The sequence below is a fragment of the Dasypus novemcinctus genome, chromosome 5 (assembly GCF_030445035.2).
Source record: "Dasypus novemcinctus isolate mDasNov1 chromosome 5, mDasNov1.1.hap2, whole genome shotgun sequence".
Lineage (NCBI taxonomy): Eukaryota > Metazoa > Chordata > Mammalia > Cingulata > Dasypodidae > Dasypus > Dasypus novemcinctus.
Genome location: NC_080677.1, coordinates 146,766,098 through 146,778,409, shown reverse-complemented (window position 1 = coordinate 146,778,409; position 12,312 = coordinate 146,766,098). Strand labels below are relative to the sequence as shown.

General features: G+C 37.3%; 1 protein-coding gene across 3 annotated transcripts in view; it reads right to left on the bottom strand.

Moving 5' to 3' along the window:
* PFKP (phosphofructokinase, platelet) overlaps window positions 1-12,312 on the bottom strand; it is a 70,327-nt gene that overhangs the window by 40,858 nt on the left and 17,157 nt on the right. For all 3 annotated transcript variants that reach the window (XM_004476098.3, XM_012518643.3, XM_004476099.3), the window contains one exon: window positions 260-337. In XM_004476098.3, the coding sequence (XP_004476155.1) occupies window positions 260-337 (78 nt within the window). The remainder of the gene's footprint in view (window positions 1-259; window positions 338-12,312) is intronic.

The window sequence follows — 12,312 nt, the reverse complement described above, 5'->3', positions numbered from 1 at the left end:
AAGAAAAAAACAAAAATTCAGCTAGAAGTACAATTAACACTAGCTATAAAAAAGAACTTTTTATTGCAAGGATAATTCTAGAGTTGACATCTCATAAAACTTTTTTTTTAAATTAAATGACAAATTATGGGTGTTTGCTTCCCAGATAAGTAACAATAATACCAACTAGCCCATTAATCTGCTTTATGTATTACTGATGCAAAAATATTTAAGATTTCAAATTAGCAGTCATTTACTAACCTAGAAACAGATCACATACCATTTGTAAAATACTTGAGACACTGTCCCACGTGGCTTCAACAATATTAGAACCTCCATCTACCATTCCTTGGTAACCCTAGAAGAAATGAGAATTTTTTTTTAAAGGGTTAAACTTGAACACTGATACTTAAATTATATAAAATGGAACTACAGATTACAATGATTTTAAGTTCTTACAAGTCCAGTGGTTAGAAGACATAGAGTAGTGAAACTGTCAGATGAAAGCAATAAATTGTGGTAAAACCTCTTAAATTTATCTCCAATAATGGGGATTTCATTCTAGGCTAGTCCAAAGAGCACTACAGGGCATAAAATTTGGTTTTCTTATTGCCTAATGGTTCCTGAGGATTGAAAAGAGATCTATTTAACCTTAACTGCTCATAAAGTAGTAGAAATGTATATGCAGACAGTTTTGTCAATTTCTGTTGCCAGGGCCTTTATCTGGCAAGGCAATCCATGTTCCCTTTAGATATATAAAAGCACAGGTGACTATTACAATAATTCAGTTGTCCTTGCTTTCCAATTAGAGACAATTTACCATTCTGAGTTAAAACTTACAGTGAATTAGGATTTCAGTAGACATGTTTGTCTAGAAACCCAAGGATATTTATCGTTCAACTCTTACTCTTTTCTACAGACTGTACAAGGTAAAGAAATACAGATGTTCTATTCGCATTTTTACCTATGACTCACATCAAAGAGCATTTATCCTTAAAACAGAAGAGTCATTTATTATTAAACATTTAGAAAAGCTTATCATATCACATTATTATAGATTCATATTCCCTACCTAGTAACATTCAAGAGGGAAGAAAAAAGGAATAATGTTTTTCAAGAATAAAAGTCTCAACTTCCAGGAAGATGGTGTAGGAATAGGCAATGTTCTTCTCTGAAAAAACATTGGAGAAAGGATCAAAATCTTTCCAAGGACCTGCTTTGGGGGTCAGCAGACCAGGACAGTGCTGTGCAACTCCCATCCTCCACCATCAAGACATTAAGCCTGTATAAAACCCTCAGCTCACGGCCGCCAACTGAAAGGGGAACAGACATCTTCCTCCACATCAGCTGTTACAAGGGAGGAGGTCGGGTGAGTCAAAGTGCTTCTCTTCAGGGAATTCAGCACATACTGGCAAAACTGAAGGGAGAAATAGACATCTCTACAATAATAGTTGGAGACTTCAATACACCACTCTCAGTATTGGATAGAACATCTGGACAGAGGCTAAATAAACAGGGAATTTAAATAATATGATAAATGAACTAGCCCTAACAGACATCTATAGAGCATTGTGCCCCAAATCAGCAGGGATTTACATTCTTTCCAAGCACTCATGGATCCTTCTCCAGGATAGACCATATGTTGGGTCACAAGACAAGACTCAATAAATTTAAAAAGATGGAAATTAAAACACTTTCTCTGATTATAACAGAATGAAGCTAGAAATGAACAATGTATGGAAAAAAGGAAAGTTCATAAATAAATGGAGATTAAACAATACACTATTAAATAATCAGTGGGTCAAAGAAGAAATTCCAAGAGAATTCAGCAAATATCTTCAGTTGAATGAACATGAGAACACAACATAAAATGTATGGGACACCACAAAGGCAGTGTTGAGAGGGAAATTTATAGCCCTCAAGCTTACATGAAAAAAGAAGAAAGAGCTAAAATTGAAGATCTATTTGCACACCTGGAGGACCTAGAAAAAGAAGAGTAAACGAATCCCAAACTAATCTGAAAGAAATAGTAACTATTAGAGTAGAAATAGATGAAATTGAGAACAACAACAAAAAAATAGAATCAACAAAAGCCAAACTTTGTTCAGTGAGAAGATCAACAAAATCGACAAACCCTTAGCTAGGAAAAAAAGAGAAACTTCAAATAAATATAATCAGCAATGAGAGGGGGACATTACCACTGACCCTGCAGAAATGAGAGAATTTAAGAATACTATGAACAACTATACATCAAAAAACTAGACAATATAGATGCAATGGACAAATTCTTAGAAACATACAAACCACCTACACTGACCCTAGAAGAAATAGAAGGCCTCAACCAACAATCACAAGTGAAGAGATTGAAACAGTCAGCAAAAGGCTCCCAAAGAAGAAATGCCCAGGACCAGACGGCTTCACAGGTAAATTCTACCAATCACCCAAAGACAATCAACACTATCAAACTCATTCTACCAAGCCAATATTACCCTAATATCAAAACCTCATAGATACTACAAAAAAAAGTACAGACCAATATCTCTAATGAACATAGAAGCAAAAATTCTTAACAAAATACTTGAGAAGCTAATCCAAAAGCACTTTAAAAGAATTGTACACCACAATCAAGTGGGTTTTATCCCAGGTATGAAAAGGTGGTTCAACACAAGAAAATCAATTAGTACAATAAACCACACTGATAAATTGAAGAAGAAAATCCTCTAGATTGATAGAGAAAAGGCTTTTGACAAAATACAGCCTCTTTCTTGATAAAAACACTGCAAAAAACAGTCAAGCCCTCACAGCTGGGGCAGAGCAGCCTACTCAACAAATGTTGCTGGGAGAACTGGATATCCATAGCCAAAGGAAAGAAACAGTGCTTCTACCTCACATGTTCTACAAAAATTAACTCCAAATGGATCAAGGACCTATATATAAAAGCTAGAACCATAAAACTCCTGGAAGAAAATGTAGGAAAAATCTTCAAGATCTTGTGATAGCCTGTAGTTTTCTAAACCTTTCTCTAAAGCATGAGCAACAAAATAAAAATAAATGGGACCTCCTCAAAATTAAACAATTTTTCACCTCAAAGGACTGTGTCAAAAAGGTGAAAAGGTAACCAACTCAAGAGAAGAAAATATTTGGCAATCACATACTTGATAAGGGTTTAATATCTATGATTTATAAAGAGATACTACGACTCAACAATAAAAAGATGGCAAAAGACTTGAATAGACAATTGTCTGAAGAAGAAATATAAATGGCAAAAATACACATGAAAAAAATGTGCAATATCATGAGTGATTAAGGAAATGCAGATCAAAACTACAATGAGATATCCTTTCACACCTATTAGAATGACCACTATTAAAAATTCAGAAAGCTACAAGTGTCGAAGAAAATGTGGAAAGAAAGGAACACTTACTCACTGTTGGTGGGAATGCAGAATGGTACATCCACTGTGGAGGACTGTTTGGCAGTTCCTAAGGAAGTTGAATATAGACTTGCCATGTGACCTGGCAATACCATTGCTAGGTATATACTGAGAACTGAGAGCAATGACAAGAATAGACTTCTGCACACTGATGTTCATATTGGCGTTATTCACAATTGCCAAAAGATGGAAACAACTCAGATATCCATCAACCAATGAATGGATAAACAAATTGTGGCATATACACATAGTGGAATATTATTCAGCTGTAAGAAAAAAATGAGGTTGTGAAGCATGAGACAACATGGATGAACCTGGAGGACATATTGGCTGAAGTTAAACACAAAAGGACAAATACCATATGACTGCACTATTATGAACTAAATTTATTGTGTAAACTCATGGAGTTAATAATTAGAATATAGGTCAACAGAAAAAAGGGTAAAGAATGGAAAGTTGAAGGTTAACCTGTGCAGAACTGGTAAAAAGTTGTTTTTAAATCTTTGGAAATGAATAGAAATGGTGAAAGTACATCATAATGTTTATAACTAACAGAGCTATTTTATGGGTACAACAGTATTTTAAAGGGAAAGTCCAAGGTCATGTGTATTACCAGAAGGAAAGCCAAAAAATGTAACATGGACTGTGTAACACAGTGATGCCTCCTGTGAAATATGAATATGGGTGATATTGCATATATAAGACTGTTTTTACAAAATATAAATACAAATAAACTAGAGAGAAAGAAACAGAATAGCAGGTATGTATGACAAGGGAAGGATAGAGAGACTGAGAGGTGATGAGGTCTTTTCTGCCTGTTTTTTAATTATTATTATTGGAATATGAAAATGTTATAATAATTACTGAAGTGATAAATGCACAACTATGTGATTATACCAAATATCACTGTGAACACTTTGGATGGGTTTATGCTTTATTAATGTGTCAATAAAATTGATTTGTTAAAATTAAATAAATAAATAAAACATCCTATTGGGTATGGATCCTCACGCATAAATTAATCATAGAGTGTAAGTACCCTTATAGTTGATCAATACATACACTTAACATTTATAAATGTAAATTTTCCATCAAAATATAATATATGCATATGCACACACATGTAACATGTATGTATTTATGTATGTTTTTCTGTGTGTACACTCTAAAATTACACATATGACAAACAGCAAAGGTAAAAATAGCCTGGAGTAAGTAGAACATGACAAGTAAGGGAGGGGTTAGTGTTAACATTGCTATAAGTTTCTCTGCACCTCTGCACTTGACCTGAGGATCCCAAGGTCCCAGGCCGACTCAGCCCTTAAAAGAGGCTGGTAGAAGGCCTGCCCGTAGCTGGCCCACTGTCTCCAAGGCAATGCAACAGATCTTCTTAAACTTATCTCAGTCTACCTTTAAAATTCCCTTTGATCTTTTTATTTCATTCTCAAAATTTGACAGCGTATACATTTTTAAATGACTGCACTTAAATATAGAACTGGGTGCAGTTGTCACTAGAGAGGCTGACAGGGAAGAACGTGACTGGATCCAGGCCTTCCCCCTGCACAGGGCCCTGCATATCAGGTGGTATTTATATTGCTGCCTGGGACGTAAACTGTATGTACAAGGAGAGAAGGCACAAACTCTGCTGCTTCAGCACCAAACGCCAAGCCCCGCCCTCTCCTCATTCTGTGTGACTCTTAGGAATCTCATTTCAACAGTAAATGAAAAATAAATAGGATCATAGCAGGATCTCATTAACTGCCACAGGAAACAGTGCCTCAAACAGCGGGGCTCCTGAGGGCTCTAGAGATATCCAGAAACTGTAAGCAGAGCAGACAGCTCAGGAATTTGGCACCATACTTTGGAATTTATGTTCCCCAGCGTTAACAGAGTTAGACTTTATTTATAGGTTCTCTACACATGGCTCTTCTGCCCCTTTTACTTGAACCCATAATTAGCACTATACTTCATAAACATATGTCCCAAACACTTAAATCTTTGGTCCATTCATGTGCCAGGTGAGCCCTGAGCGGAACTGCAGCACCTACTCTCCACTTCACCGGACTCACCCAGGACAACTAACAAGGAGATGAGGATGGACAATGCCCATCCCAAGGAACAGAGAGTGCCTGCAACTGTAAGCAAGACACTTACATCCATCCACCCCATGGGATCTAAGCCTCCTCTCAATTAGAAACAGAGTGGGCATCGCCATCCCAAAATCCTCAAGATTGGGGAATGAACAATGGACTAAAGTAGACTTATAATTATTCTAGCAATAGAAGAACTCTTATTATTGATGCAAAGGTAGTGACCACCAGAGGCTCTGAGGGATGGGAGAGGAAAGAATGGGTGTAATATAGAGGCATTTTCAGGACACTGGATTTGTTCTGCATGACACTGCAGTGATGGAAACAGGCCATTGTACATTTTGTCATAACTTACAAAATTGTGCGGGGTAAAGTGTAAACTATAATGTAAACTGTAGTCCACGGTCAGTAGCAATGCTTCAATATGTGTTCATCAGTTGTAACAAATGTACCACACTAATGAAGGATGTTGTTAGTTTGGGAAAATGTGGAAGGGGAGGGATCGGGGCATATGGGAATCCCTTTATTTTTATGTAACATTTATGAAATCTAAAGTTTCTTTTAAAATAAAAAAATGAAGATAAATAAATATAAATAGAAAGATAACCTAGCCCAAGGGCTGCCTTTTTAATTCTCTCTACCACTCCCAAAACTCCCCAGCTTCTGTTAAGAACCACACTTCACTCTGTGCCCACAACACAACATGCCATTCTGCAAACACAAGCCCAGCACTGAACAAGCAGCCATTTCGGCAGTCCTGGCTTGCTGGAGGAGGTAAACTACCCAAGGAGCCCTCAGAAGCTTGGGAGAAAGGAAACAACCGGGGCCACGTGTGTGACCTGATCCAAGTTTCAGAACATAGGCCACTGTGCTGAAATGCACCCTGCCCTGGCTGACAGTGTTTTATCATCCAAGCTTGCACACTCATGAGAATAGCATCTCAGGCCAATCAGGCTGTGTGGTTGCTCTAACCGTAAGGCTTGACAGAACAGACGAGGACTTACTAATCCCCTTGCACAGGTAACCCACTATAATAATTTCAGAATATTCAACTGTTACTTAAACATAGAGATGATGGAGAAAAGTGCCAGTTCCAGCCCCTTCATTGTTTAAGAGGATAGAACTGACTATTGCTAAGGATCCTTAGATTGTCTCAGGACAAAGAACATCAACCTTTTGATTGTTCCTAGAACATTCATTCTCACAGAAATTGTTCCTTGGTGTCAACCATCACATAAAATTTTACTGCTTAATAGACCTTATTGGGAATAGAAAATTCCTTTTCTCTTCACTATTTCTAAGAATTTAAACAATGATTCAACAAAAACAGCTTTTACAAATGCCTCTGCACATAGAATAACACAGGAAATTGCTTTATAAGCCGTAACACATATTTTGAAAAGTGAAATGCTTTCCAAAATTAATTTAATTCTTTGTGTAGCATAAATACATATGGTAAAGAAAAGGCTTAAAAAATTAAAAAGGATGATTTGATCCTCATTGCTTTCAAAGCTCTTTTTTATTGCACACATGTACTAAGAAGCTAGGAAATGACTCATTCTTCAATTTGCCAAGTCATTAAGCCCAGGCAACATTTAAAAAATAACTACTAACTGCAGTTTCAAGCTGTCTTTTATGAACAAGGAAAATGTAACTCAATTAGAAAGACTAATTTTATATAAACATACTATAATTTACACCTCCAGATGAATTTTTTCTACGGAAGTCTTCTCATTGGAAGGTTGAATGCTTATTTAATAGCCACAGCCCAAAACATTTCCTAAGATTCCCTTTCAGAATTTGCCTTCAGAGGCAATTTTATGACACTCAAGAGAAACAAAAGAAACCATAAAACCTTTAAAGCCACCCTTAGTTTGAGACCAAATATAAGATTATCTGTCTTGTTCATTCTAATTTACAAGATGAACCTAAGGGACTTCTGGCTGGCTGTATTAAATGCTCTGTCAAACAGATTTTTTTTTTTTGCACTGAGTCATTTGACCAATGATCAAATCTATCTAAGATGAACCACAGGCCCTAAAGTCATTTTTACGTCTTATTTGAAATTGTTCTGAGCAATGTCAAAATAAGCATAAACTGCTCTTAAATGATTGCTTAGGAAGAGGTGAAATTTTGACCTGCATTTTTAAGCATTTGTTAAATACTTTCTGAACAGAGTAAGGGCGAATTTGTCTATGAGGGGCTTTCTCATAATACAAGCTAATATACATTTTTAAAAAAAATTATAGTAAAACAGACATTTTCTTTTAGAAAGCTTATGTTGGATGGGTCCCTGTAGCTTTTCACCTTGTTAATGCTTTTTTCCAATCTGACTTTCTGAAAGCTTTAGTTAACAGCTGTTTGAATAGCGAACAATGCAACTACCATATGAAAACAAATCTACTGAATAGCACATACTTAAAAAGTGTTTTCTAGATACTGTTTTCACTTACTTCCTACTGATGTGGCTAATGCATTCAAAGACAGATGCTGTATCTATAGACATATGTTTCATTTCCTAGAAAAATGAGGTTTTCCTCGTTTAATTTTTCAGTGAATTAAAGAATTTCAGGGCAGCAGATGTGGTTCAAGTGATTAGACTCCCATCTACCATATAGGAGGTCCTGGGTTTGTATCCCAGGGCCTCCTGGTGAAGGCAAGCTGGTGCACACAGCGAGCTAGCCTGAGCAGACAGCTGGCCCATGAGGAGTACTGACCCGTGTGGTGTGCGAGCCTGCACAGGCGTGCTGGCCCACACAGAGAGCTGGCACAGCAAGATGACACAACAAAAAAGAGACACAGAGGAGAGACAATAAGAGATGCAGAAGACCAGGGAACTGAAGTGGCACAAGAGACTGAGTGCTTCTCTCCCAGTCCAGAAGGTCCTAGGATCAATTCCTGGTACCACCTAAAGAGAAGACAAGCAGACACAGAACACACAGCAAATGGACACAGAAAGCAGACAGTGAGTTCAAAACAACAAGGGGTGGGAAGAAATAAATCTTTAAAAAAAAAATTTCATATAGAGTTCAAGAGACTATACTTAAGAGAGGTTGAGATGTTAAGTTCCTGAATTGCTCGCAAGTCATAGATTTAGTAAATGTCATTGTTCAAAACTTAGCATTCGTGAAAAAGGTGGAAGTAGAAGATTCTCTATATGGATGGTTTCCAAAGTTTAAGAATTGGAACTTAATTATGTCCAAAGGAAATTAATAAGAATAACACCAGATTCTATATTTCCTCTCCCTAACACACTTCCAGATCACTGTTCTATCTTCCTACGGGGTTCTAGAGGAATGTTCTAGGCTAGAGACCTAACAGTCAACTAATTCAATTATACTCACTGATTTAATGACTTCATGGAAAATTCCTATGGAATTGCCTTAGGAGTTGTCCTTGGTGAGATACTATCAACTTTAAATTTCTAAAATAGGTTAGAACAAGACAAGTCATTGTTTAATCCAATATTTGGTGCTTTGGAAAAACAGTAACACAGAAACATGATTATTTAGCCCTCTAGCATTATTAAATTTCTTTTAACCAAAGGAAACCACACCCAACTCCAGGTAAAATACAAAATCAAAATCCACGAGCAGGAAAAAATTAAGTAAACCTTTCCCTATAAGTCAGTGATAGGTTCCAAAGTTCTATAGTATAGGTATTTCTCTTACAGCAAAGTCTGCAGTTAAGATGTATGGATTCCCCTTGAGATAATAGAGGAACAGACCAAAAAATGATAAGAGATATCTTTCTGCAATTTGAAAACTAAAATATTGACCATAAATAGTTTGTCTGAAGCAATCAAAGTCATAGATCATACATGAAGAATGGAGCATGCGATAGAAGTCTTCAAAAAAGGTGACTCTCACTACTCTAATTACTTTTCATTATCCCAAATGTGTCCTGGCCAACTTTTCAATTAAAAAATTTAGGGATTACAGGGAAATTCCCCGGTGGCGTGCCTTTTGCAAATTAAGTAACTTACGCAACTTAGAGAGATTCGTCCATGTTAGCAAAAGGGTCAGACATGGCAGAGTTTGGCAGTGAACAGCTATACATGAGAAGTTGCAGGGTGATATATTTAACCATACATTCAAGCATCACTCTTACTATTTTTAGGCAGACATTGAACAGATAAGTAGTGTTCAATTTAAGGAAGTTACAAATGTAGAAATAGTTATGTTTAAAACCTCAAAGTGATATGACCCAATGTGGTATTGATAACCTTGTTTGGTCTTTACAAAATTCTTGGGAAAAGGAGAAATTTAGAGTCAGTGACAAGAGAGGTGAAAAAAGGAAAAACAAAAGTCTGGCACGCCTCCAAAAAGACAACATTGATCCTAGCGCCTGGTCTTGGTCTGGTCAAAGAGTGAGAGCAATGCCTACAACATTCCCAGAATGCAGACATTGTCTAGATTACAAAATTGCTAGAGAAAAGTCAGCTACTTCCTTCCTCAAACAGCCTATCAACCACAGAAAGAATTTCAGGCTGGAGAAGGGGATGCCAACATTTCTGAGTAAAAAGACCCGGATTGCCTTAGATAAGATAGTGCTATCTGTAGTCACAAGCCTCTGCTTGAAAAATTGTGAAGGTAGATGGCTCATCACATCAGAGAAGAAAACCAATGAGACTTGGGGCAAAATTGAGGGCTTCCATTAAGAACCGACTAAAGATACCAAGCTATTAAGTGATAAATTAGTGCTCATTTAGTGTATTGGGTCAAAGGGCCTGAAAGAAAGAAAGCTAAGGTTGCATGCTGATAGTTCAAATTCTGATTAAAGGCCAACTTCAGGTGAATCTGAAGCTGAGGTGAGAAAGCTGAGGCAGGGCTCCAAGACCTTCAAAGATCTCAAAGCCAGGGAAAGCTGACCTGGATCCCAGAGAAGAAAGCGAAACAACTAGCATGGTAATTGTTGATTCCATTCTATTAACTCTTATTCTTTTATAATTAGAAGCCATAATGTACCTAACGTTTAGAATGTGTTGTTTTTAATAGGAAAGATGAACTGCTGAAAGGGATTGAAATAAAAAAGCTAGAGGCATTTATTTATATGTTTAATGGAAAAAACCCTTGCCTGAAAGAAAAATAACAAAGAATGAATCAACAATCTGTTCTCTAGGTTGAAAGAATGGGTTAATCTGCAAACCCTCACCACTCTGCCTCACAGTTGAGTCCAAGAGCTTGGCACGTACCACACGTAGGTGTCCTAGATTTACGAGATCAAGAAGAAGCCAGACAGAACAGCACAATCAAATAAAATGCCAGACTTCCAAGCAGAAAGACGAGAGCTTTCGGATTAAGACACTGTTCACACACTTTGTCCTAAAGAAAGAAAATCTTTACGGAAATCATTAATACAAACTGATACTAACCTATTTTACTGGTTTGGTCTGCTGGTGACCTGGAAAGCTCTAGGCAGTCCTAGAAACCAGACTATAACTAAACAAATATATTAAATTACTGAAATATGATTTAAAAAAATAAAAAATAACAAATCTTCCAAATTTGAGCCCCACTAGGTCCAGACCAGTTGTCCCCAGTTGGAGGTGATTTTGCCCCATCCCAGGAGATATTTGCCAAAGTCTGAAAACATTTCTGACTGTCATGAATGACTGGGGGGGGGGGTGGTTGTACAACAGTCCCCTCCCCAAACAAAGGATTATCCAGCCCAAAGTGTCAGTAGGGCTGAGGCTAAGAAATTCCAGGCTATAAGAGCATAAATAACCGTGAAAACACTAAGACAAAGGAGACATTTAGATTTCCACAAATTCTGAGAAAGTCTATAAGTAAACAAATGAAGCTGAGCATTCTGATTCTGTGCTTAGCTACAAAACACCATAATCAGGAGGCACACATGCCATGGTCGCAAACAAGCAAACGGGAAGAGCACTGCTACTTTGCACTCTTTGAGAGTTCAAACGTTTCAAAGTGCTTTCAAGAGCAAAAAGGTAGGAAGGCCAAATATTATTCTCCTTGTACAGATGAAGAAATGGAACTAGAAAGCTTAACTTATTTATCCATAGTCACTTGGCTCCCTATATGTCCAAAGTCACTTAGCAAAAACCTTAGAGGGAGAGACATGCAAGAATTCAGAAGTTTTGGATTTTAAAAAAGCAATGTGGGGAAGGAACGTGACTCAGGAGACTGAGCTCCTGCCTACCACACAGGAGGTCCATGGTTCAGTTCCCGGTGCCTCCTAAAGAAGACAGTGAGCTGGTATGATAGGCAGGCATGGTACACTGACACAACAAGATGATGTAACAAGAGACGCAAGAAGAAAAACATAATGAAACACAACAAAATAGGGAGGAGAGGTTCCCAGTGCCTCCTAAAGAAAATAAGCAAGACAGCAAGCTGACACCACAAGAGATAGGGAAAGAAAAAACATAATGAGAGACACAACAGAGAACGGAGATGGCTCAAGGGATTAGGCACCTCCCCCTCACATCGGTGGTCCTGGGTTCAGTTCCCAGTGTCTCTGAAAGACAGCACGCAGCAAGTGCAAACAACAAGGGGGTGGGGAGAAATAAATAAATAAAATCTTAAAAAAAAAAAAGCAATATGATGTTATAGCACATTTTATCTAATACTCTTAGTTAAGTCAGAAGCAGCATACCATAATCAAATTACTACTGCAGTAAAATGTGTAGATATTCACTCTTAGCATGATAAAGATTAAAAGGAGCCTCAAGTCACGGAGAAAGTATACTGGCTATAATGCATCAGTTTCTTTAACTATGAATAACTGTAACAACTTCCTTTGCATCACTTCCCACCCTCCACAAAATCATTAGAAAGATCAGATAAG